The following is a 25,276-nucleotide window of genomic DNA, read 5'->3' as shown; positions in this document are numbered from 1 at the left end:
ACGTGCACGGGCATAACAGAGCAGACATAAGGCAGCCTCGTATCCAATTCAGGTAGGCACCCCGAGTGTTTGTTAATGTTTTGTTTGTGCCCCATTGTCTGCTAGCGTCCCTAATTCCCTGCTCGTTTGTCAGTGTAGGACTGTGGCCATGCCCCTCCTCCACACGCAAGGGACAACTCTACTTCCGCGAACCCAGAACTTGTGGTTGACCATCTTAAAGCTTGCTGCTCCCACGCCACCTGATGCTGTCGCCCTGTTTCCTGCTGCTGGTTTTATAGTACTGTTGTGTCTTATACTTGTGCTGTGTTCCTACTCCTCCAGAGTGTGTTGTGTAGTGTTTGTAGTCCTTTGATTTTACTGTTGGGGGCAAGTGATTGGCAGCATTAGCCCTTGTCCCAATGTTTGTCTATTGTGTGTGTATGTCTACATTGTGCTTGTCACCAACCAAAGTGACCTGTTTCCCTCTCTCTCTCTCTCTCTCTCTCTCTCTCTCTCTCTCTCTCTCTCTCTCTCTGTGCAGGACAGGAGCTGTTGGGCCAAAGCGGGTGGCAGGCTGATCTCCAGGTGGTGGTGTCCTTTTAGTTGCTGTGCATCACATGTCTTGTGTGTTTTTTGATGCAAAGCAAATTTCACTTTGTCAAAAAGTGTGACCTGATAGTGATTGTGTAAGTTGGGTAACAGTAACACCCTATGTCACCCTGTGCTATGTTGATCTCCAATAACACTGAACTTCCCTAAATGATCACTCTGTCTATGTATGTGCATTTAGCTTATACTATGCCATATTATTCTTACAATATAAATATTTTATTTAACTGCTTGTTCTTTCTGTCTTCAGCATATCTTCCACAATGAACCTGACACCTGGTTTCACACTACTATGTCAGGGTAGGCCTTGAATCATTCATTCGGTATAGAAATGAAAACCAACAAATAATTGCTAAAAAAATATGCTGTTTTATTACGTTTATACGTTTTTATTTTATTTATATGTGTAATTTCTATTCAGATTGAGCTGTTATTACAATCCTAATCGGAACAGAAGTGTCCATGTAAACCCAGTGTCATATTAATAGTCACAAAACTCACACAACAAGGGACACCTGTATATCTTGCACACAGTGGTGAAAAAGTGGTGGATTTTTGTGGCGAAAAAAAAAAGCAAAATTGCACCTCAATCTCATGACAAGGGGCCCCAACCCTGTATCAAGTATGATGAAACAGTTTTCATCCTTAATGAAAATGAACACTGTGCTATTAGGCAATCCCGACTAAAAATATGGCAAGCCCTCTGATAAAACAAACAGTGAACTAAAATGCTTTAATAGCTGAACATATTGCAACTGTTGGCTAAAGACAGAGGTATTGGTAGGTCAGACGTGGAGGAGGGAACACATTATCTCACCCAGGATTTTTTTTTTTTTATTCTGGCAGCTAAATGTACCATTTTTGTGTAATTTGAAGACTAAAGACTGCTAAAGAAATGTAACTTTATTAAATTTAAGACTACATGGTTCTCATAGTTTTTAACCTTTTACCTTGCTCTTGCCTAATCAGAAAAGGGAGGGTGTTGTGTGGGTGTGTGTGTGTGTGTGTGTGTGTGTGTGATAGGGTACACAGCAGCAGGTCTTTATCTTCATCTAAAATCTCCTACGGTGACTATATAATGGCATGTTTAGAGATATAATGTTCAGGTCTCATGGTCCAGGCTCTGTAAATGAGGTAAGTCCAAAATCACTTTGACAATATGTCTGCTAAGCGCCTTAATCAAAAAGTAGTCTGTGTTTTAATTCACTTCTTTGTGATAAGCTCTTCTAAATTCTTAGGTCTAACTCTGAGTTATGTACCAGTTTGAAATCTTTAAAGTGGTTTTTAATGATTAATGTGGAATTGATGGGATTGATGTGGAATTGTTCTTGAACACATGTATTCATTTCCATTGATAATGGGTGGATTTATCAAGAATTCTGTCAAACCACATAAATCAGCGCATATATATATAATAATTATTTATGGTTCAGTCCACATCAACGGGACGGACCAACCTAGCCAACCTTGACCATGCCTGGGCTGGTTAAGAGTATTTTGGGTATTGGATATTTCAATGTGGAAATATGGTGGCAGCATGGAGGGGAGTGTCTCCAGGACGCTGGTTTCACTGTTAAGCCTTCATGAGGTGTCGTGGGCCTAACTTAACGAAACATCTGTGAATGAGGGTGCCCACTTGATAACCCCAATGACATGCCACATACTATATACTGCTGTTGGATGGGCCATTTGTATTGTGTTTGTGACCATTTGTTGGTAGTGTGCTTTATAAAGTTAAACTTGAGCAGGGGCTTCTGAATGTGTTTTTACCTTGGATTTTGGCACAAGGGATTTTAACATCTAATCCTGTGTATTAATGTAATATATATATATATCTTTATGGCCACCCAGAATGATCCTTTGTGGAAGTGTGCTGTTGGTGGTTGGATCCGTTTTGGTCCACGCCACACACAACCCAGCTCTGGATGCAGCATGGGAGGACTGGAAATCAACCCACCAGAGAGAGTACTTCGGTTGGGTATGTTTAGTCTCTCTAAAGTATCTCTGTTTCATTACTTGAAACACCATAAAACAGATATGGCTTATTGACAACGAAAAATCATTCAGTAAAGTAATATTCACTTTCACCCATTGAACCATGTAATGAGACTCTACTCCAAAATGGTTATATAGGTATCACATAACTTCTTGTCACTCCCCCTGTGTGTTGCCACTAGTAATGAATCGTATTTGAAGAGTTGAGTTCCAAGACGCTATATCCTCCATTTTAATGAATTGTCATGAATCATTGATTACATTTTGTTTTCCAAGTCATTTCAGTAGAAATGTAATTGGGTATTGTTGATTGATTTATCTTTACTCAATCAAAACAACACATTTGCAATTTTATGCTGATTGTCTGTGTTTGCCTGTGCTGTGTTGTGACTGTCTGTGCTGCAGGGTGAGATGGCCATCCGCAGGACCATCTGGGAGACGAACATGCAGCTGATTGAGGCGCACAACCAGGAGTATGAGCTGGGGATCCACTCCTACGAGCTGGGCATGAATCACCTGGGGGACATGGTGAGGCCAAAAGGGTTCAGACAAAACAAGTACAACAAAACAACTCGGACTGTATGGCCCACTTTAATAACACTACTGCGATTCAACTCTGTAGACAATAGAAGAAGTTGTGGGGAAGATGATGGGATTCAGACCTGACATGCAGGAAGGGAGCAATGACAACAGATTTGTCCCTGAGGCGAAACCACTGCCCCGCATCATTGACTACCGAAAAAAAAGAGGCTATGTCACCTCTGTCAAGCAACAGGTGAGGGTCAGATCGGTGGTTACAACATTTACCTCATCATCATACCACACACAGGTGAAACGTAATGTGAAACAAGGTAAATGTGCCCTGTGTCCTTGGTGTGAAGAGGATTCCAGATTTCTCTGAAGAAGTGCAGTCGGTTAGAATAACACCAGTGGAACTCTGAGAAACTGAGCAGTTCCAAGGTCATGTGTTTTCCCCTTTGTGTCCCCAGGGCTCCTGTGGCTGCTGCTGGGCCTTTAGTGCTGCTGGAGCTCTGGAGGGCCAGCTGAAGAAGAAAGGGAAGAACTTGGTGGATCTGAGTCCCCAGAACCTGGTGGACTGTGTGGGGAAGAACCAAGGCTGCTGTGGAGGCTACATGACCAACGCATTCAACTATGTCCGCAGTAATGGCTTAGCCTCTGACAACGCATACCCATATACAAACATGGTAAGCTCCTCAAGAAAGGGGCAAAAATTACACAGAGATATGCGTCTCTACCTTACAAAGAAAGAGATGTACCGTTATCCGTGTTTCTTCATCTAGAAAGATACACTAAAGCCTCTATCATGACGGTCTAAAGCGCAGTCTAGAGTCTATAATCATCACGGCGCAAGGTTTATTCCTATCGTACAGTCGAGTTTTCGTCATGCCCGTGAGCAACGTGCCAAGGGTTGTGCCAATTAACAACCTAAGAAGGGGTCTGGCGCATTGTCTAAAAATCGCTATCATACACTACCTAAAACGCATTACGCCACTGACCAAGAGAAACCTGGTCAGAAATCCATAGCGAGTTGTTTATATGAGCGCATTATCAACAGTGATATGGGCGGGTGCACAACGCATCCTGTTTCTCTCATCCACAAACGCGCACTTCCATGCAAAACGTTACAAATTACACGATTGCAATGAGAAACACAATTACAGTTGTAGAATAAAGATATAACGAAATACATCTCACAATGAGTAATTATTCACCTTCATTTGCAAATTGGTAATGACTGATAAAAGTGATTAGGCGAGAGGCAAATATGAAGCACAGCTGAAGACGCACTGTCACGAGATGTAAACAGCAACTCCTCTGCAGGATAAATGTCCTTAGGTTTTTTATTCAGTGAACATTATTGGGTTAAGTGTTGCTTTTTTCAGGCTATGTTTTCGATGGTAACCTATTGTCAGTCAATAGTGAAAGTAACGGTGTATAACTGTTTTGTCGAGACCACGGTGAAGTTAGTTTCACTTAGATGAGTGCAGATGCATGTAGGCTATATACTCTGCTAGGTTTTAGTAAAGCATTGCTTAGTGGAATAACTGTTCCATACGGTCTCGCGTGCAAGCAGATTCCTTCATCCCCAGCTGACTATCAAAATACCGATGTGTTGTTTGAAGTTGCGCTGCTTGCTGTTAAAGGGAATGACAGATGTCATTCTCGTTGGTTTAAATGATGTTACGTCCAAAACACACCCATAACAGATTAAGAATCATAGGAACGTCTTGTTGCGTTATCCACCCGACATTAGAAAATGAAAACACTCCCAATGTGGACTGGACATCCCACCAATTTTAAATAAGCTTTTGACTAAGTGGCCATGCATTTTAGACCACGATAAGTCTCTCAGGACAATATAAAAAAAACAATGTGGTTTGTAAAATAAAAAAGCGGTTTGTAATGTAGTGATTGTACCTCCCCAGGCAGGAAAGTGTATGTACAATAACTCTATGAAGGTAGCCACATGTAAAGGCTACAAGAGCATTGACAATGGGGACGAGGCGGCCATGGCTGCAGCTGTAGCTCAGGTTGGCCCTGTCGCTGTGGCTCTTGATGCAAGTCAGCCAACATTTCATTTCTACAATCGAGGTAAGCCATCACTGAGGTGCCCTCTGTAGATTCCTTTCTACAGTACATTTAGCAATTAGTATAATATTATTATTTTCATCAAATCATATTAGTTTTTTTGTGCAAAAAAATCTAATTTGAAAATATCAGATAGAATTATCAGGTAGACCTCTGAGGTGATGATTTCCAAAGCTTTCATAATTCTCTTTCAGGACCCTGACCTGAAGAGAAAGGTTGATTATTCAAATGTACATTTTTTTGAGTGTTCATATTATAAGGTATTGCCAGAATTTCAAAAGTCAAAGAAAGAAAAATGATAAAAGCAAAGCACACACTTTGATGGGTGAGATGTTTGAGACAGCTGTGATGTGTTTAGGATGATTATTTCCCGTGAAGTTGTTCTTCATTTTAAATATTTTTTCAGGTGTGTACACTGATTACTACTGCAATCCTGGCCATTTAACTCATGCAGTCCTTGTAGTGGGGTACACCAAAAACGCCTGGATTGTGAAGAACAGGTGGGTTTGTAGCTCCTGGACTGCCAGGTGCTTGTTCTGATTTGTGGCAGGTACTCTGGCTTGTATGTTGCTAAATCTGTTGGTTAATTGCATGTATAATATAAATGTTTTATATATTATGTTTGAATAGTCAATCAGGAAAGTCAAACAGTCTCTTTAGGACAAGCATTTGCATATGGCTAAAAGTGTGTGTTTGAGACCGTTCTACCTGACTCTTTGTGATATATCAACAAGTATTTTGTATTTTGGCAGCTGGGGCAAGACATGGGGAGATGGAGGCTACATCTATGTTAAGAAGGGTAACAATGTCTGTGGCATTGCCAACATGGCCAGTTTTCCAGTTGTGTGAAGATTGCTTTGCAGCGAAAAATCCACAGTGATTCCCTGCCAATTAAAAACCAAAAAAGATTACGTCCATTATGTCTTTGTGCATCTTTAAATAAAATATATGCTTTGCTTACTGTACTTGCAAATTTGCCATTTTCTATGTTTATTAATGAATGGGGTAGTTTTTTTTACAAGGCAAGACACAGCAATTCCATTATCTCTCTACTATGGCTCACCTGCTCTTCTTCTACATAAGTAGGCCAACTGAACAGGTGCAAAAATCCTCAAAAACATTTTAAGGAGTTTTGCTAACAATGAAAATTATTTAATTAGAGACATTGCATACCAAAATACAATGTGCAAATTAATTGTTCAGAGCTGCTTTGGAACAGAGGAAGAGCTTGTCTTCATTCCTCTCTCCTTTAAATTTGCTTTTAAATGCATCACTTGTCTTGAACGGATATTTCCCAGGGTAAAACCACCGCAATTTCCATAGTTTTGGAGAAATGTAATCTGTCACCTTCTTCGTTTTTGGTTTCCTTTCATTAATTTGCACAAGAGTGTAGTTTCGCTTTTGATTTAATTAACTCGGTAAATCATTAGTTCATGCAACCTGTTCTAAAGTGGATTTGTTTTTCTGCTCCCTCAGATGTTACTCATCATGTCTTGAGATATCAATCGTTTCATTTCCTTATTTTACCAAAATAACATTGCAATGGGGTCCTTAAAACATTACATCCAGGTTATTACAGCAGGTCTACACAAAATGACCACACGTTGTTCATCTGAACAGTGCCTTTTGGAGTGAACTGGATCACTGCTAGTTCTTTTGCTAAATGTTAGATGAACGTCTTGTCCACATGACGAGTGCACACAGTAGCCTATCATACACTGCACATTGTTGCACAACCCATTGCACTTGACACTGTTTCTCTGAAATCCACTGAGAATCAAGCCAAGCAACTTAGAGCCATGTGGATTGTCTAAAGACGGTGATTTCTCAGGAGCAAATGCACAAAAGCAGCTGTTATATTCTTTGGTTGCCCAAGGAAAATGCTGCGTTTTTCGTATCAATGTCTGTATTTAATAATAGCTCTATTTAATAATGTCTGAAGATTCACTCAATAAAGCTTGACAGGTGGATCAGAATAATACATATTAGTAAAGTGATTTATTATAGATGGTAAAATAAAAAAATGACTAAGTCTGAAACAGTCAGACTCCAGAGTCTAACTGGCTTCTCAGTTGCTGGTTGAAGATGGCTGTCTCGGCACTTGGCAGAGGTGCGAGTCCAGTCGCTCCTGAGATCCATCTCTCCGTAGGTCCATCTCAAAGCTAAGTCCCTGAGACAAAGCAATTATACTAAACCAGAGGTGTAAATCTGCCATGTGCAGATGTCCCCAATTGTACGAAATCCAGACACTACCATATAAGGGAACACCATGACCATGGCCTAAGAACAGTGAGCTAATATCGGTATAGTATACCAAGGCCAGGCCTGATGTTCATCTGTTATGACTACAGACCTGGAGGCACCATTTTCATTTTCTAATGAAGCTTGAGGCACTCTTTGGCGACCTGCTAACTAGTAATCCAGTGGCGTAACAAGCCAACGGTGAGCCCAGGTGCGAGAACGCTACACGGGCCCCTCACCGACATTTTTTGGCCCAGGATGAGTTAACTCTGATACATGCAATACACATTAAGGGTGACTTCAATTGTTTAATGCAAAGGGCCTGAGGCACCGGAGTAGTTTAGTAGTAGTAACACACGACTACATAGTAGTAACACACGACTATATAGGATCCATTACATGTGAAAACATTAAAAATAATTTTATTAACAGCCTGCAGGCCAGGGTAATCTAATATTACTGCATTAACATCAACTCGCATGGAATTATGGGAACACTCAATGCGCTCAATGCACCTCTTCAACCCTCTGCTGAAACTGCAAGCGTAGATTGCTTGCTTATAAACTCACACTGCGCAGAAACAAAACTTAATGTAGCCTAACTTATTTAACCGTGCAGAAACCAAATAAAACCATTCATATGCATACAATCCCCAATATGCGTGAACTAGGCCATAAGAAGAAGGCCATCTTACGAGCCTTTCGTTGTGTAAAATCGTTAACGATGTTCAATATTTAATGCTCTGGCTCTCGTATTTTCAATGGACAGGATAGCTAACCCACTGAGCCTCTCCTGCCCCATGCTGCTCCTTAATAAGTTTGAGTTTGGGAAAAGATCGCTCAGCTGTTGCCACAGTCACAGCCAATGTCAGAAACAACATGAGAGCAGTAGCCTACACACTTTCCCGAATGTGGATGTTACACTGTCATAATCTACCACCAGCATTTTGGCAAGTTGAAAAATAGATGACTTCTGTGAAATCTCGGCTTTAAAGCAAGACCTGAATGAGAGGAGTTGTGTTGGGAATGTCGGTGCAATGTCCCTGCTATAATGGTCTGACAAACGTCTTGCCTTTTCAAGCAGTTCATCATCACCTGCGAGTTGAAGGGTCATAGGACGTAAAGACTCAAACACATGACAAGTTTCCCGCATACTTGCAAATCTTTGGGAGAGCTGACTGATTATGATGTCCAGAGTTGCATTAAATACCTGCACTTTGAAGTATCTCTCTGCATCGGTCAAGCGCTCATCTTCCGATAGTTCGTCAAAGTGACGCTTCACTCTCCGTGCTCTAACATTTTCAAATGTACTCTGAACCCCCCATTTATTTGCGAGCGTCTGCGCTGTAGCCTTGGCCATGAGTCATGTATAAAAAATAGTTTAATGATATTCGGGTCATTTGCGGGCGGGTCAGTTAAAATTAATTAAATATGTATATTTTTAAAAATACTTAAAGAATCACGAGAAGGCTAGCATCAATATTTAACTCATAACTGCTTTTAAAAGATATCATTGGTTGAAGCATACAGTAGACCTACTTGCCACATAGGTGGAGAGGTAGAGATGGAGACGCTAAAGAAGCTGAAGACACAATAAGTTAAAATAATAAGACACCCCTCCAGGAAAAGCGATGGGAAATATTTGGAAAGGTTCTTAAAGAAGATCACAGTAGTGCAAGTTATGTTCTATGTAGGCCTACTTCTTGCGAAGCCATTTAAAAGTATGACAGCCACAAAACAGGCACGACCAACATACAGTAACTGGTCACAAACGCGGCACTGGTAGACTACTGTAAGCCCTCCCAGCCAAACCGAGTAAGTGCAATTCCCAGCCTTCAATAGATAGCTTTATATACTGACCTGGAACAGCTTTTTTAGACTAGGTACAAGACCTATTGACAAGTCGCTCAGTAAAATAATGCTGATACTTTGCCACCTGCACCTGTTAAACTTTTAGCCTACAGCCGTGAGCAGGTAGCTGGACGAGCCAGACCCACATTGCTGCCGCTATAGGGTGCATCTAGCTAGATTTCTAGTGAGCATGCAGGCGCCTGCAGGCATAAATGTTTTTGATACAGGCTACACAGACATATCTACCGTTATGTATAGGCCATATAGGTTTGCGCATGCATAAAAGTTACTTTGGTTCGTTGTGTCTGTGACTTTAAACAGTGTATGTGCTTCAGTAAAGCTTTGTGCTTCATTCAGCCAACCAGTTCTTATGCTAACGTTTTGACCAGCAATCTCTCTTGCCTTGATGCCTTCTGTTTTTTGAAAGAAAAATGTCCATGACCATGGCCTTGAAATCTTGTCTTAGTGTTTAGCTTATCCTTTGCTGGTTGCGTGCGTGCGCTCTTATTCTCATTCTCTCTCCTGCGCAAACATTATGTCCTGCATAGGCTATATGTAGTTCTACTGCGTAACGTTTCGCAAATAAATTAGTTTGTTTTACAGAAATGGCCTATGTCACACTGCATGGTACCGGCGGTCCGAGTTGCAGTCGGGTTGATTAAAATATCGGGCGACCGCGGGCCGCTTTGTAAAAAAGGGGTGCTATAAGAAATTACCAAATGAGTTCACATACTTTTGCAAATGTCATGTTTTTTTTTTTTTTACCTAAACCACTTTTGTTGAATATATAATGAAAATATATAACTTTCTCTTGTTTCTGTCTATTAATTGGAAGGTCAGCTTTTCAAATTGGGGTTTGGATGTGCAATTACTGTAATAAAGTTATTTTATTTTTTGTAAAAAAACAACCAACCATGTCTGAGGGTTCACAAACTTTCAAGTAGCACACGTGTACAAGTGTACATACATCCGCACATGGCACACATAAAAACAGACACACTCAAAATTCTACAGAGCCCATCTATGTTCAAACATTTATCTGGAAATCAAACTACATTGTGCTATTTTAAATTTGTGAATGCACACACCTCAATACTGATAGTGGTGGTGTAACTGTGCTGGTCACTGGGTGTAGCAACACTGCGGTCAACTTCTCGTTTCTCTGTAAGAGCCCACACCTCAGAAGTGTGTTCACTGCTATAGATATATTTATATATTTATATATATAGATATAGCTATAGATTAATAATCTGGTACAAATATCAGTGTATGATATTTGCACCCCTGTGCATTTACTCTGGCATATTGATCACACAATGTAATAAAAAAAAAAAAAAAAAAAACGATCAACATGTTTTTGTTGTTACGTTAGAGGGTGTGATAGCTCAGCTGTGTAATAGACACTCTGAATAAGGTATGCTGTTTGCATCATTGTATAGTTAGAAGTGGAGGCTATTTGTACCCTGGTGTATATAGTAATGAATGCTATTTACACCCTGGTGCATGAACTAGCTAATTGTTGCAATCAAAACTTCCTTTTGAGAACCGATTTCTTGTTCAAATTGCTCGGCAGACGTTGGTACACGTGCGCACTCACTCTGCCAAAACCATCATACATTATTTGAACCCCAGTCTCCCATGTACTAAACTGTGTCTATGACCACACTGAAAAAAGGGAGAAGAGGGGTTGTTGAATTTTTACATATCTATTTAGTATATGAAACATTACTAATTCATGTTCCTTCTCTAAACATGTATTAATCATGTAGTAGTGTTCTACTCTTGGGGGATGTACAGTCTTTGAGATTAAATCGTGTTGAGAATAAATAGTTAAATTTGGTTTGAATCTCCGCCCACTGGGGACAGTTAAAGCAGCAAACTTGACGGCCATCTTTCCTTATGCCTCATGCTGAGACACTGAAGATCCGATGCGCTCAAGTTGGAGTAGAAATGAAGATTTTAAAAATAGTTAAATCTCCCTGAAATTACACAGAGTTAGAGGGAATCAGTAGCTAATATCGAATAATAGGCTAAGCTCGTGTTAATAGGCAGGCCAGCTAAAGTTCACCAACGTTAGCTTGGGTACTAACGTTGGCGTCATTGCCAAAAAACATCATCTTATGTGTCTTAAGAGATAAATGCATATCACTTTACTTAATTTGTCTAAATAATATGGCTTGTATTTATCGTGTCAATTTACAGAACCCACGTTTTGAGAGTCAAACTCTGAAGTTAGCTAATCTTAATTAGCCTTTTTCACGAAGGTTATACTCTGGCTTGTTTTCTGGAAAGTCAAGTTGACGTTATTCACTGTTGCTAGCTCTGCTAGCCTATTGCAGGTGAATTACCAGTTAAACTTCATGTCGGGCAGGTAGGGAAACGTAAGTTATGAATGTAACTATGGATCTGTGAGACCGAGGGATGACCGTCACTACGGTCTTAAAAAGGAATGATCACCTTCGTTCTACCTATCACCGAGACCATAATGTCAAAAAAGTCAGAGATTGCTCTCGGCTCGTTCTCCTACCTTGAGAGCCTCAGGATGTTCTGAGCAACAAAAGATAGTGACGGTCATCCCTCAGTTTTATAGATCCATAGTTACATTCGTAACTTACGATCTCACCGTCACTACGTTCTTAAAAAGGGATGACTTGTACCAAAATGGTCGCGAGGAACAGAGCTAATTACTAAAACCTCGCTCGGTCATGGACATGAGGGCGGCATTGCCAACCGAAACTGGGCGAGTAACATCCACTCTCTAAAATTGAGTAAAAGTGCATGGCGTAGACCATGAGGCTCCTGCACAGATATTGTCTGCAGGCACTCCCCTAAGGGCAGCCCAAGACGTTGCCATACTTCTGGTAGAATAAGCTGTTGTACCAGGAGGGACTGGCATCCCCAGTGCCTTATAGGCATGGGAAATAACCTCTACCAGCCAATGGGACAGCCTCTGCTTAGAAAGTGGCAACCTCCGCTTTGCTGCCCCATAACAAATTAAAAGTTGGGAGTGTGTACTCCTCAGCGGCTGTGTATGGGCCAGATAAGCCCTCAAGGCCCTCACCGGGCACAAGGTGAGTAACAACTTCTGCTCTGCCTGCGAGGCAAAGACAGGCTGAAATTGATCCAACTCCAGAACCTGGTTGATAGACTGCCTATTAAGAACCTTTGGCAGAAAAGCTGATTTCGGCCACAGTGACACACCAGTGCCGCCTTCCCTCCATCTGAGGCAGTCTTCACTGACTGAGAGGGCACACAGTTCCCCGACTCGTCTTGCGCTGAGCAGAGGGCCAAGAGGAATGAAGTCTTGAGCGACAAAGAATGTAGATTGGCCTCTGAAATGGGCTCATATGGAGCTTCAGTGAGTGACTTTAAAACCATGGGAAGGTCCCAGCCTGGTGTCCGTAGGGTACGAGCTGGACATACCCGGCGTGCCCCCTTCAAGAACTGAGACACCAATGGACGCTTCCCGAGAGGCCCGTTGTTCTCGCCCTGGTGGAAATCAGAAATGGCTGAAGCATAGACTTTCACTGTACTGACCGCTTTGCCTTGATCCAACTGGAACTGCAAGAAGCACAAAACATGAGGCACAGGACAAGTTGCTGCTGGCTCAAGATTCATGCTACAGCACCAATCTGAAATAATTCTCCATCTGAGCGCATAGCTGGCTCGAGTAGATGGGGCCCTAGCGTTGTCGAGTGTCTCCAGTAGATGGGGCCCTAGCGTTGTTGAGTGTCTCGAGTAGATGGGGCCCTAGCGTTGTTGAGTGTCTCGAGTAGATGGGGCCCTAGCGTTGTTGAGTGTCTCGAGTAGATGGGGCCCTAGCGTTGTCGAGTGTCTCGAGTAGATAGGGCCCTAGCGTTGTCGAGTGTCTCCTGAACAGACTCATCTAAGCGTTCAGCGATGGGCTCCGCAACGGCCAAAGGCGAAGGGTAGCTGGGTTCGGATGCCAGACCTGCCCGTCTGCTGTTGACCCTCCTTGATCCTCCGTAGGACCTGTGGGATGAGAGGGAGTGGAGGAAAAGCGTACAGTAAGCCTGTTGGCCACTCTTGTGATAGAGCATCCAGGCCCAAACTGCCCCCCTGCCCCTTAAGGGAGTACCACTCTGGGCAGTGGGTTGTTTCTGCTGACGCAAACAGGTCTACTTGTGCAACCTCGTACCTCGTCCAGGTCTGGTTGACAACATCTGTGTGCAGTCTCCATTCTCCCGGGAGTGGTCCAGTCCTTGAGAGCATGTCGGCCATTCGGTTTGCCATGCTCGGGATGTGCACAGTCCTCAGTGGGGCGAGTCGTGGCCATGCACATATCAGCAGTTCCTCCGCCACCTCTGACCAGTCAGAGACGTTTTCATGCTGACTGAAAATGCTCGAGGAAAATATCCAGGAACTCTGTCTGTTGACGGGGCTGCAAATTGGTTTTCTTCCAATTGAATGTGAAACTTAAGAACTGGATGTGGGCCAAAACTGTCTCTGTGTCGCGCACTACCTGCCCTTGAGAGGGGGGCGCAGATGAGCCAGTCGTCCAGGTAAGGTAGTATTTTCAAACCCCGTGCCTGGAGGGGGGCTAGTGCAGCAGACACCACCTGGCTGAAAATTCTTGGGGCCAGTGAGAGGCCAAACGGAAGGACCTGAAACTGAAACACCCTTCCTTGGAAGGCAAAACGGAGATACACATTGAAGTATGCGTCCTTCAAGTCCAGAGACGTAAACCACTCGCCCTGCTGGATGGACTGTATCACCACTGCGGTGTGAACCATCTTGAACGGCAGCACCTTGAGATACTGATTTAGGGACCTGAGGTCGAGAACAGGCCAATCACCGCCGTCTTTTTTGGGCACAATAAAATATTTGGAATAAAACCCAGCTTCCTGTGCGCTGGGTGGTACCTCTGAGATGGCACCTTTTAAAAGCAGCTCTTGAACCTCCTTGTGGAGGACGGACTTTAAAATTGGGTCTTTTACAGATGTTACCTTGACTCCTGAAAATGCCGTGGGACCGCCGTCGAAATTGTAGCCGGTACCCGTGAACTACTGTTACCACGACCCAAGGGTCGGGCACAATCCCTTCCCAAGAGATCCGAGACAGCTGGGAAGCGGAACGGGCAGCCCCTGACCGCTGCATTTTTGCCTCTGCCTGGTTTCGGTCCCCACCTCCCCCTGGGTTGGGGATTTGAGGCTTGTCCACCGGCTAGCTGCATGAAAGCGCTGGCCCTGAAAGTTGCTAGCTGTCTATGGGGGCTGGCCAGGCGGCCGCTGCCTAAACCTAAACCGTTGGTGCACGGTTGAGGGCTGGAGCTGCTCTGCCACACACGCGCTGAACCGCCTCCCTAGATGCTGCAGCGCGTTCGGCACGGTCAAGCACCTCCTGGGATCCTGGATGAAAAACATGCCCAGGTGCCACAGGAAGGTTAAGCATTTCTGTCTTGATGGCTTCTGACAAAGAAGTTTGTGCAAGCCACACCTGTCGACGGCACAATACAGCAGAGGCCATCGCATCCCCTACGTCCCATGTAAGCTGGGAGTGAGCTGATGGCCAGCGCTTTTTGAAGTAGACGAGGTATGTCCTTTATGAAATTTGCTTAGAGCATGGCTTTCATAAATTGTATATTGGTTTTCTGTTAAACAATGGAAACTAAGAATTATGCATTATTCACTTTTTAGTCCTTATTTGCATACATATGAAGATAAATTCATCACCTCTGCTCTGATTTAACCATAGACTGCTCTAAACTTCAGTCTATGCTAAGCTTTACTAAACTTTAGTCATGAACTTACTCATGGACCTGAACACTGATGTCATTCACTGCACATACTGCAAAGATAGATATTTCTAAGATAGAATGATACATTTGTTTTACCCATGATTAATTGCTTATATTATTTAATTGTTTTTACTATGATTTATTTATATTTTATATTTTTCGCTTCTATATGAAATAATGTGACAATAAAGCTTGCAAAATTTAGAAGATACCTAGGCACTCATCTTTCCAAAAAACCCAAGAAACATTGCTCTGTTCTTTGATCTTACTCTGTTTCTTTTGACTGTGCACTCTGCAGGCAGAAGATGAAATCTGCATCCAAGAAGCCATTGAGGAGACTACATTTGGAATCTACATTGTCAAAAGTGATGCCACCAGCCAACCAGAGGACATTGGGATTGTTTTGGAAGGCCAGCAGGTACTGCAGGATCTGGACAGCGTTGCATCAGCTGTTGCCATGTTGTTTGGCTTAATGTATGCACTAAATCTCAACTACCCAAGTACCCTTTTGAAGTGCTCCAGAAAATTGTAATGCACCGTGCTGTCTAAGAAAGTTCAAGTTCTCAAAAACAGACTCTGTGAATGAGCTGTTACAACGGACCATTACTGCCACCTTTTGTTTTTATTCTTAATGTGTGTGTCTTTGTGTGGATGGTGCTCAACATAGACCTATAGTTTTTGAATCAGAGGAAACAGACAGAACATCATCTAAACATGCACACACACACACACACACACCATTTACACACCATTATGCTACCATTTGTGAACTAATTTAATACTACTACTAGTGTACTAGTTAAATACTACTAGTAGTGTAGTAGTTCTCAATGTGTTGACATGAGGCAGGCCTATGGTTTCACAGAGTTTATTGAAAATTGGGATGGGAAGAGCAGGGTGGGTGTTGCAAAAAGTGGATTTTTACCTTACGCCTGGGCAAACGTTATAATGTAAAAATACTACTGTAAAACTTTACATTCATAACTCTTGTACCACCTAATTTCAGAGCCTCTCAAAGCTGTTGCTGTGTAGCTTGGCTATATAGAATGTTTGCAAATGTTTGCATTTTGCGAATAATAATTAAAAAAAAACATTATTGAAACTCTGACCATCCCTTGCATTCTTCTAAAAATTTAGTTGATGCTTTGGTAATGCCCTGTAGCTTGAATGGGATGGAATTATTTGCCATAGCCAAACTAACACACTCACATTTACAGTTGGCCTTGGGTTTTGGCATTTCTGAGAAAAAACAACACAAAATCTGATAGGCGGGTTTAGATAACCTTTGGTGATGTCATGCCCCATGCATGTCAGTAAATGTTTTCATGCAGGCAGTGTATGGTATAAGGGTAATGCCCTATATGTCTGTCTTGAAGATTAACAAAAATATTTTGCTTAATGTGTCAGTAATTGCATGAAGACAAAACAAAACATGTTGGTGGAATACTGCAAAACATTGCACTGTGTACAAAGCCCCTAAGAGATTAGTCAATATTTCTTGATTTGCCATTCAGATTAGAAATGGCTAGTTGTTCATTCCTGAACATCATGTAAGAAACTTTTTGCTGATAATATTTCTAATGTTTGGTGCTTTCAGAGTAGCCTCCAGAGAGAGAGAGGGGGGGGGCATGGTTGAGTGACGAAAGGAGCCAGGAAGAAATAAGGACATATTCAGTTAAAAACAGAACAGATTAAAGCCCCCCTAAAGAGTTTTTTTACCTTAAAATAACGTTTCCAAAATCATTTCAATACACGTGAACTCTTAATAGGGCGAACGGCACTTCAGCTGCAGGTCGTATCTCTTGTAAAATAGCCATAGGAAGTTGCTGAACACTGCGGCGGATTGGTAATGCTCGACACTCATGCAGGTGAAACTGAAGCACTGCAGACAACAACCCGTTTACCATTCATAATGCCCAACTGCCCGTTACGAGAACTGTTCACTAGATGGCAACATTCTCAACCATTTAGACAACAGCTATAGGCCTATTCGTTGAATTCTAGGTTGATAGCGACCCTTAGTGGACAATATGGGTAGACTGAATACAATTGAGACACTTTTTACTTTTTCCACTATCACACAAAAAACTAGATAGGCCTACTGAAAAGAAGTGGTTTCCCACATAATATTTCCTTTGCTTGTAGGCTAAGAAATTATCAATCAATAATGCCTACAAATAGTTTATATATCCCACAATTAGGGAAGGCTACAGTTGAGACAGTATACCACAGTTGAGACACCCATTTTAATGCTGTACACTGAAAAAAAAGAATTGCTGGAATTACTTGATTTTATCAGGCTACATCGGTTGCACATGAATGAAATGTCTACGTTTACGAAATTGATTCATGCTGTGATAACCAAATTTGATCAAGTAATTTCAGTGAAATTGATTACAGTTTTTTCTGATTGCTTAAGCACATTTTTTGTAACTATGGCTTTTTTTGCAAAACTCTACACACAAATAGGAAAACCTTTCACCCAATCAGCAAAACATTGTAGTTCTCTTGCAAAAGCTAACACACCTTGCTTAACTCTTCACACCTTCGTAAAAATGGTGTTTTCGTATCAAACAGTAAACACAAGCCATCACAATAATAAGCACACAATGTGCCAACTACACACTGATGGTATGAATAAAAAACACATCTGGCTTTTGATTTCTCTGTGCACAAGGTAGACTGTCAGTTTGAGGTCATACTTTTGTCATAGTTCTGTACTGTAAACATACAGGGATCCAAACTTCAAGTATTGGTGTTTATTTACACACATCAAAACAAACACAAGTGTGTTTTTCCAAGTCCAAACACAAAATAGCAATTTCACATAACATAGAACTCGGCTCCAAATGCTACTGGTCTCTAAACATAACTCTCTTTAAGAAACTCATGTGAAAACTTTTGGCAACACTGTTAGCTGCATGAATATCTCAGTGTTTAGTGTCTCAGTGTATCTCAATATCTCAAAGGCTCATGGGAACACAATGAAACCACCAGGCATCCCATGTGTTAATTTGCCTTACTTGTTCAGTACTTAGGTGCTTCACATTGATCTGACATGATTCTGTTGGATGAATTACAGTAATTGCTGTGGCAAAATATGTCAGTTCAATGTAATAACATTATGTTCGAAAGAAAAACATGAGTTTGTTTAATTTAATGTTTTGTGGTTTAGTAGCCTAAATGTGACAAACCCTCTTTTCCTCCCCCCCCCCCCCCCCCCCCCCCAGTATATACGCCTACCTTACTTGATTCAATTAGAAAAAATGGATTACTCAATCAGAATGAATATTTGAACACAATAAGGATGTGTTTAATTCTGTTTCATGTAATTGTAACATAATGTGGTTTGATAAATTGAAAAGCCCTAACCTTTCGTTTTTTACAGTGTAGGCTAAAGTCAACTAACCGTTCAACCTAACCTAAATATAATAAATAAATAAAAATGGCAATAGGCCTAGGCCTAGAGGGCAACGTGTTTTAATGTAGCCTAATTACAGTTTTTTCTGAATGCTTAAACACAACTGTGATTCTTATAGCACAATTTCTAAAACTATTAATACTTATAGCAAAGCCACTCACTGAGTTCGCAAAACTAAAAGCACAAACACTGCTTTGCACTCAGTTTGCAATTTTGTAACACACACTTTGCACAACTGTAGGCACAATTCACTGCACAGCACTCTTTTTGCAGAACTGTAAACACAACTCATGCTTTACACTCAATTTCCAAATGATCAACACACTCCTAGCAAATCTATACACATGTATGACTATTATTTTCACTATTTTGCCAACTCTCTGGCACACTTTCTCATGTGAAAACTGTTTTAGATAATTAGTTCACTTTGCAATCAGCCTAAGCACTACAAATAAGCCACAGGTAATGTACAATGGGTACAATAGAGGGAGCAGGAAGAGTGAGAAAAGTAAGAATTAGAGGAGGCTGAAGATTAGGATGTGGAGGTGAAGAAGTAAGAGGAAAAAGAGAATGAAGAGGAAGCGGAGGTGAAGAAGTGAGAGGGAGACAGGCAAGGAGGTGAAGTTAGAGGCAGAGGACAAAGAGGAGGATGGGGAGGGAGAAGAGGAAGGGTAAGAAGATAAAGAAATAGCCCTTTTACAGGCAAAAAAATCAGTCTACATTTGGGGATATTGTCATGTCAGGCCTGGATACGGCATTCCACACTACTGTATATTTTTTCCCGGTGCCTTGGACTAGGACATTGCATGCGATGTAGACAAAATTTTGAGAGAGACGACCCGATGTAGACTGATTTGTTTTGTCTCAGTGAAATGCTATTTTGTATTTTGACTTGGAAAAACACACTTGTGTTTGTTTTTATGTGTGTAAATAAACACTAATACTTGAATTGGGATCCCTATATGTTTACAGAACTATGACAAAAGTATGACCTCAAACTGACATAGTCTACCTTGTGCACAGAGAAAGCAAAAGCCAGATGTGTTTTTATTCATACCATCAGTGTGTAGTTGGCACGTTGTGTGCTTACTATTGTGATGGCTTGTGTTTACTGTTTGATACGAAAACACCATTTTTACAAAAGTGTGAAGAGTTACAGTTTTTTACAATTGTTTACACACATTTTCAAAACTCTGTGTCTATTTTTCAAAACTCTACACACAAAACCCACAATTGCTTACACAAAATGCAAAATGCCTCAAATCTGCAGCAAAATGACACACAACATTCAAAATGTCAAAAACACATGTTTAAAGCAAACATTCGCCTCACATTACAAACACTTTTGTCATAATATGACATTTTGGATACATCATATAGACACTGATGCTCAAAACCTAACGCTCTTCTGTCTTTCATAGGCTTTATGTATTTCCATACAAGAGTGAAAGTTACGGTACAGAGAGAAGTTGAAATACACAGAATTATTGAAACCAAAAATAGTGATTTTTCGCAAATAATTTGCTGTTGCAAATACAGTATTTTACAGCAACAAGAACAAAGCAAAGCAAAATACAATGACCACCAGATGTACATGGACTTCTGAAAAAGCTGATCTTGCCTAAGACGGAAATGACTGACTACTATCAAATTACTTTGCGTTTTCCAAAGAAAAGTGTGTGTGTGTGTGTTTATGTGTGTGGGCGGGGGGGGGGGGGTTGTGTACACACTGTTGCTCAAAACCTAAAGCTCTTCTGTCTTAGGCTTTCTATATGTATTTCCATACAAGAGTGAAAGTTACGGTATCAACAAAGAGAAGTTGAAATACACAGTAAAAATGCAAGCATTATTGAAACCAAAAATAGTGATTTTTCCCAAATACGTAATTTGCTGTTGTGAATACAGTATTTTACAGCAAACAAGAAAAAAAGCAAAGAAGAATACAGTGACCACCAGATGTACATGGAGTTTTAAAAACACTGATTTGGTTTTTTTCTAAAGACAAGTGTGTGTGTGTGTGTGTGTGGGGGGGGGGGGGGTCGTGTACAGTATGTATTCATAGGCCTATAGACCCTTTCAACTGCAGAAACAAACAATTCTACAGTAAGCGTTCCTAAGGCATTTCTGGAGGCACAGAAAAATGTATTGAGGTAATGGTACTGTAACATAGGGACAAACAAAAATAAAGTAAAAAGACACATTTTACATAGTCAACTTTTTGTAGAACATTACTGTAAGCTAAAGTCCGATTACTGTAATTTTCAAAGTATCTGCATTGGTTCTGAATATTTCAACCGGAAATCCTCTAGGAGCAGATTGAAAGGGTCCATACCTATATAGAGACTACATCTATTCATAGACCTATACTAAGGCAATGATTGGATGGTGTTCAGTAAAGTAAAGAGTGTTTACACATGTGAGGAGAAAGAGTGAAGCACTGGTGATTTAGTGTGGCATTTTGATGGATTGTGTTTGAAGAACGAAATCAAGTTACTTCCTGTTAGATTTTTGTGTGTTAGGTAGAAAATTGTGTGTGGTGTTTTGCAAAATGTGTTTTAGTCAATTGAAAACTGAGTCAAACACTGAGAATTAGTGTATGGTTTGGTGTCGGGTTATGATGTTTGGAGGACATGTTTAGAAAATTGTGTGACAAGCAAAGATTTAGTGTGTAAGCAGTTGAAAAAAACTGTAAACAAGGTGTGTTAGCTTTTGCAAGAGAACTACAATGTTTTGCTGATTGGGTGAAAGGTTTTCCTATTTGTGTGTAGAGTTTTGCAAAAAGAGACATAGTTACAAAAAATGTGCTTAAGCAATCACAAAAAAACTGTAATAGGCCTTAAAGCTGCAGTTGGAAAGATTTTTTTGATCATATTCACTGAAACCGACACTATGCTCCGACAGAACAATATAAATCAGCCGGTTTTAGAAAAAAAAAACACTTCTACCTCCACCTTGAGCCTATTATTTTTTTGCAAAAATTCACAGCTCCCGGTTCTTCAGAGCAGGGCTGTGTGAGATCTGACTGTCATCAGTCTGGTGCACACTGAGAGGGTGCTCGGTGGTAGTTGTGGAGGGGCATGAGAGTTGTAAACATTCAACATTTTGGATAAATCCCCTCAATATGTCAGACTTGCAAAATGCAGCTTTAATAGGGCGAGAGACCTATTTCTTTATTGAAATTAATTCATTTAATTTAAATTAGCATTGATTAAAAGGAATAAAACAGGAACAAATTATATTAAACACTGGAACTGGAACTGGCAAACCGTACAAATAGTAGGCTACGTTCCACACTAACAAGTGTGTCTCAACGGTGCCCTTGCACCACCTCGCACATTTCACTAGATTCTGCAATGACCTTACATGACAATGTCATGAAATATACCAGTTTGTAGGGCACAGAATAACGTTTGTAATACAGTAATACAAGTTACATGAGGGTACGTATTCATTGCAAGGTAGGATACATGGTGAAGTGAAAATTTACTTACTTTGAAAAAAAAACTACTATGCATGTGCAGAGCAAAAATCACAACTTGGGCTCATATATGCTGCACACTCAAGATGTCTCAATTGCACAGTCTACTCGTATGTGTGTATTTGCCTAAGCCAGTGGTTCTCAAACTTTTTCTTTCATTCCCCACTTTGATCAAGGGGGCATTCTCGAGCCCCACCTGTCCCTTATCGCTCTAAGAAAGTGGTAGGTCAAGCTTAAAATTGTCAAATTTATTGAAATAATGACAAGTTCTAAATATATCCTCTTCAACAGAGTTAAAATCAGCTGATGCTGCAGATATAATAATAAATAAATACATAACACACATATTTCTGTTTTCCAGCAACATATTAGGAAGCATAGGCCATTTTCCAGCATTGTACAATATATTCAATGAAATACCAACATGCTGAATTAAATGGATCCATAATCCAGTCATACTGAGCACTGCTGGTTGGGAAATATTTTTGAAATAAACTTTGCAGGGATGTGATGTAGTCCTACTGTTTAATACATGGGATCACAAGAGTGGCTCCCAATCAGACGTTTCAGCGATTTCGCTCAGAAATCTCAAAGGCATAATACTGTCGCGATCGAGGCGCCTGTCTCATACTCAAGTTTTTTTGGTGAATGCAGTAATCTTATTTGCTAGGTGAGTTAGGTCAGGTGCTTGTCTTTGCCTTGTAACTGGACATTTAACTCAAATGTATCGCTAAGATATATCAAATATATCGCTAAGATAGGCCAGCTTTGTCAAGAAATGTTCATTAGTGAACGTGCTTGCAGATTCAAACATGCGCTCCTCCTCCAAGAAGAGGCGACTCGGAGCTCAAACACGCGCGACAGCACTTTACCTCGGGAAAGCCACTCTCACAACAACGTTCAAAATCTCATGTAGGTCGGGACTAACTGCTGCCTTGACACGAGCGCTTCCCTGTGAATAACACAGTGCGTCCATTGCGCATCGGGTGCTACCTGGACCCAGGCTACAGATAAAAAATAAAATAAAAATAAAAAACTCCTGTTTTTCACGTCAGTTCGCGCCCCACCTGGCATGTCTCCGCGACCCACAGTTTGAGAAACGCTGGCCTAGGCCAACTATTCAGTGAAGTGTGGGCCTATTCAGTAGCCTATACGTTTCTTCTTGTACCTTTGTAGGCTACTTGTACTTTCTCCTTCTGGTTCTCAAAGTGTGGGGCGGGCCCCACTAGTGGGGAATAGAGACATTACAGGTGGGGCGTGAGGAACAGGAGGAAATAATCATTTAAAAAAAGTGCCTCTTCTTTCTTTTTTGACAAGGAAGATCATAGATTCAACACATAGGTTCAAAGCCACACACAAACACAAACAACGTTATGACAAGAGTCATAAACAGACTAGCATATAAAGTAGGCTAAAATAACATCTGATCCTGATCCAGCGGACTGAGACGGGAAATGAAACTTGGAACCAAAATGCAAATAAATAAATTAACGTTTCCATTTTGCCTCGTTGACATTTTGTCTCCGAAGTGGGGAATGACAGAAAAAAATTGAGAACCTCTGGTAGGCTAGCCTATAGCATAGGCCTATATATATACTTAAAAACTTTTTTTTTTTTTTTTAGGTATACTTAAAACTTCTGGGGCCTCATTTATAAAAGTGTTGCGTAGAAACCATCCTTCATTTGATCTTAGATCATTTCTGAAATGATCGTACGTGTGATTCAGAGAAAACGAACGTACGCACAAAAAAACGTGCGTACGCCACCCTTCCAGATGTGCCCATTATAAATCACAAATGGACGTCAACTTGTGCGCAGCCGGATGGTTTTAGGTCTCCGCCTTGTAAACACCCCCTCATCAATATCATTAGCATATGTTTTAATGAAATCAATGGCCTAAAAGCTGTAGCTTATGTAAAATTATATATTGAAAACATTGTATAGGCCTAGCCTATGCCATCTGATGTTAACTAGCCTATATGCGTCAGTTCGAATAGCTTACCTAATTATGTTTTTTCCAGCAAAGCTTTCTGGAAAGAGATCGTATGCATCCATGTCCATTGTCCTCTGCTCGCTTTCATTCCTTTTGCTTGCAGTAATGTGAATAATCAACATTTCGTATGTTTAGGCCTACTTTGTAGGAAAAAAAAATGGGTAGGCCTAGCTTAAGGAAAGACCTCTAGGCCTATATAATCCTGTACGTTATGGTACAGTAGGCTACTGTACGTTTCCAATATGACCCAGGGTAATATGCTGATTTAGCCTACAAAACAGAGGACTAAATTATAAGCGTGATATGTCATGCAGGCTTAACGTTTCTTTTAGGGTATGTTTTTGCTGAAAAAGTAGCCTAGTTCGCCGGTCATTTTTCATTCATTCTGCATATCTTTGCTATCATTTTCTTTCAATAATGTCCAATGGCTTAAACATTGTCCTTTATTGTTTGCTTTAGGCTTACCTTTATATTTTATCCTACATTATTCAACTCACGTATTGTCATCTGATCTTGGGCACTGCCAGTCAAAAAAAGCAAACAGGTGCGCGCTCTGCACCTCTTTACGCAACACTAAATCTTTACGCAACACTAAATATGAAGATGCCCTGTTTTCAGAGGATAACTTCCGTCCCTTGGTTGTGTAGGCTATATATGATATAAAATATCTATAGCCTACATACAGTCAAATATTACCTTTCTGTTACGAAGCTGGGAATAGGCCTATGAGCGCAAATTAGGATGTAGTGGAGGCTAAACGCGAGTAAACGCAGTTTATCCAGCTCTGAATTTTCAGAAATAGAGTTTAGGCCTACCCACTTCTTATTAGAGTTTATCCACCTCTCAAAAAAGTTTATTCACTTTTAACATTCAAAACTGTATGATCAAATACTATCCTATATTCCCAATACTGCACAATAACCTCCAACATTATCAAACTGTTCGAATGCCTTTTTGAATGCCTTCCTCTCCTAAACGAGGGCAATTGGACATTTGATGGTCAATATTAGATTGGTGAGAACACTACATATACTAGATCACCTGTAAGAATGTTTCAATTATTCTATCGTAGGTCTTGGTGGGTTTTTTTTGATATTGTGAAATAAGTAAGCTATACGTATTTTCACTTTCTTAAGTGGGCTATAGTTTTCATTAGCAGTTTTATGCCAAACCATGAAACATTAAGCTGCGTCCAAAAACGTCTTTAAAAATCTTCTGATATTGATCATGCATATGGCAAAGAAAGACATAAGATCGTTGGTCTTGGAATTTTGAAAATGCATCGCACTTGGACCTCAGATTACTTGCAGTACCCAGGCATTACCACAAGGAAATGGTCGTA

General features: G+C 40.8%; 1 protein-coding gene across 3 annotated transcripts; it reads left to right on the top strand.

Moving 5' to 3' along the window:
- The first annotated feature begins 526 nt into the window (after positions 1-526).
- On the top strand, positions 527-6,158 carry LOC143118905 (cathepsin K-like). 3 transcript variants are annotated; one of them, XM_076280041.1, is made up of 9 exons: positions 527-665; positions 839-888; positions 2,440-2,566; positions 2,989-3,111; positions 3,206-3,358; positions 3,573-3,788; positions 5,031-5,196; positions 5,600-5,693; positions 5,946-6,158. In XM_076280041.1, exons 2-9 carry the CDS (start codon positions 881-883, stop codon positions 6,040-6,042), a joined length of 984 nt encoding a protein of 327 aa, XP_076136156.1. In that variant the 5' UTR covers positions 527-665; positions 839-880; the 3' UTR covers positions 6,043-6,158. The 3 variants fall into 3 exon arrangements, with proteins under 3 accessions (XP_076136156.1, XP_076136158.1, XP_076136157.1); XM_076280043.1 differs by lacking the exons at positions 527-665; positions 5,946-6,158 and adding an exon at positions 5,388-5,408 and having other exon boundaries at positions 820-888; positions 5,600-5,664; XM_076280042.1 differs by lacking the exons at positions 527-665; positions 839-888 and adding an exon at positions 1,651-1,722.
- Positions 6,159-25,276: the final 19,118 nt, after the last annotated feature.

Source organism: Alosa pseudoharengus, unplaced genomic scaffold (genome assembly GCF_046254945.1).
Source record: "Alosa pseudoharengus isolate Yale_2024_CS ecotype anadromous, Long Island Sound unplaced genomic scaffold, YU_APseudo_1.1 YU_APseudo_1.1_scf_12, whole genome shotgun sequence".
Lineage (NCBI taxonomy): Eukaryota > Metazoa > Chordata > Actinopteri > Clupeiformes > Clupeidae > Alosa > Alosa pseudoharengus.
The sequence above is the reverse complement of the archived record's forward strand: the minus strand, read 5'-3'. Positions and strand labels throughout refer to the sequence as shown.

What these genes read in the sequence shown, in the direction of transcription:
- LOC143118905 (XM_076280041.1), top strand. An exon ending in TGAATCACCTGGGGGACATG is followed by an intron (nt 3,112 to 3,205) that starts GTGAGGCCAAAA and finishes TCAACTCTGTAG; the next exon opens with ACAATAGAAGAAGTTGTGGG. An exon ending in CATACCCATATACAAACATG is followed by an intron (nt 3,789 to 5,030) that starts GTAAGCTCCTCA and finishes GTACCTCCCCAG; the next exon opens with GCAGGAAAGTGTATGTACAA.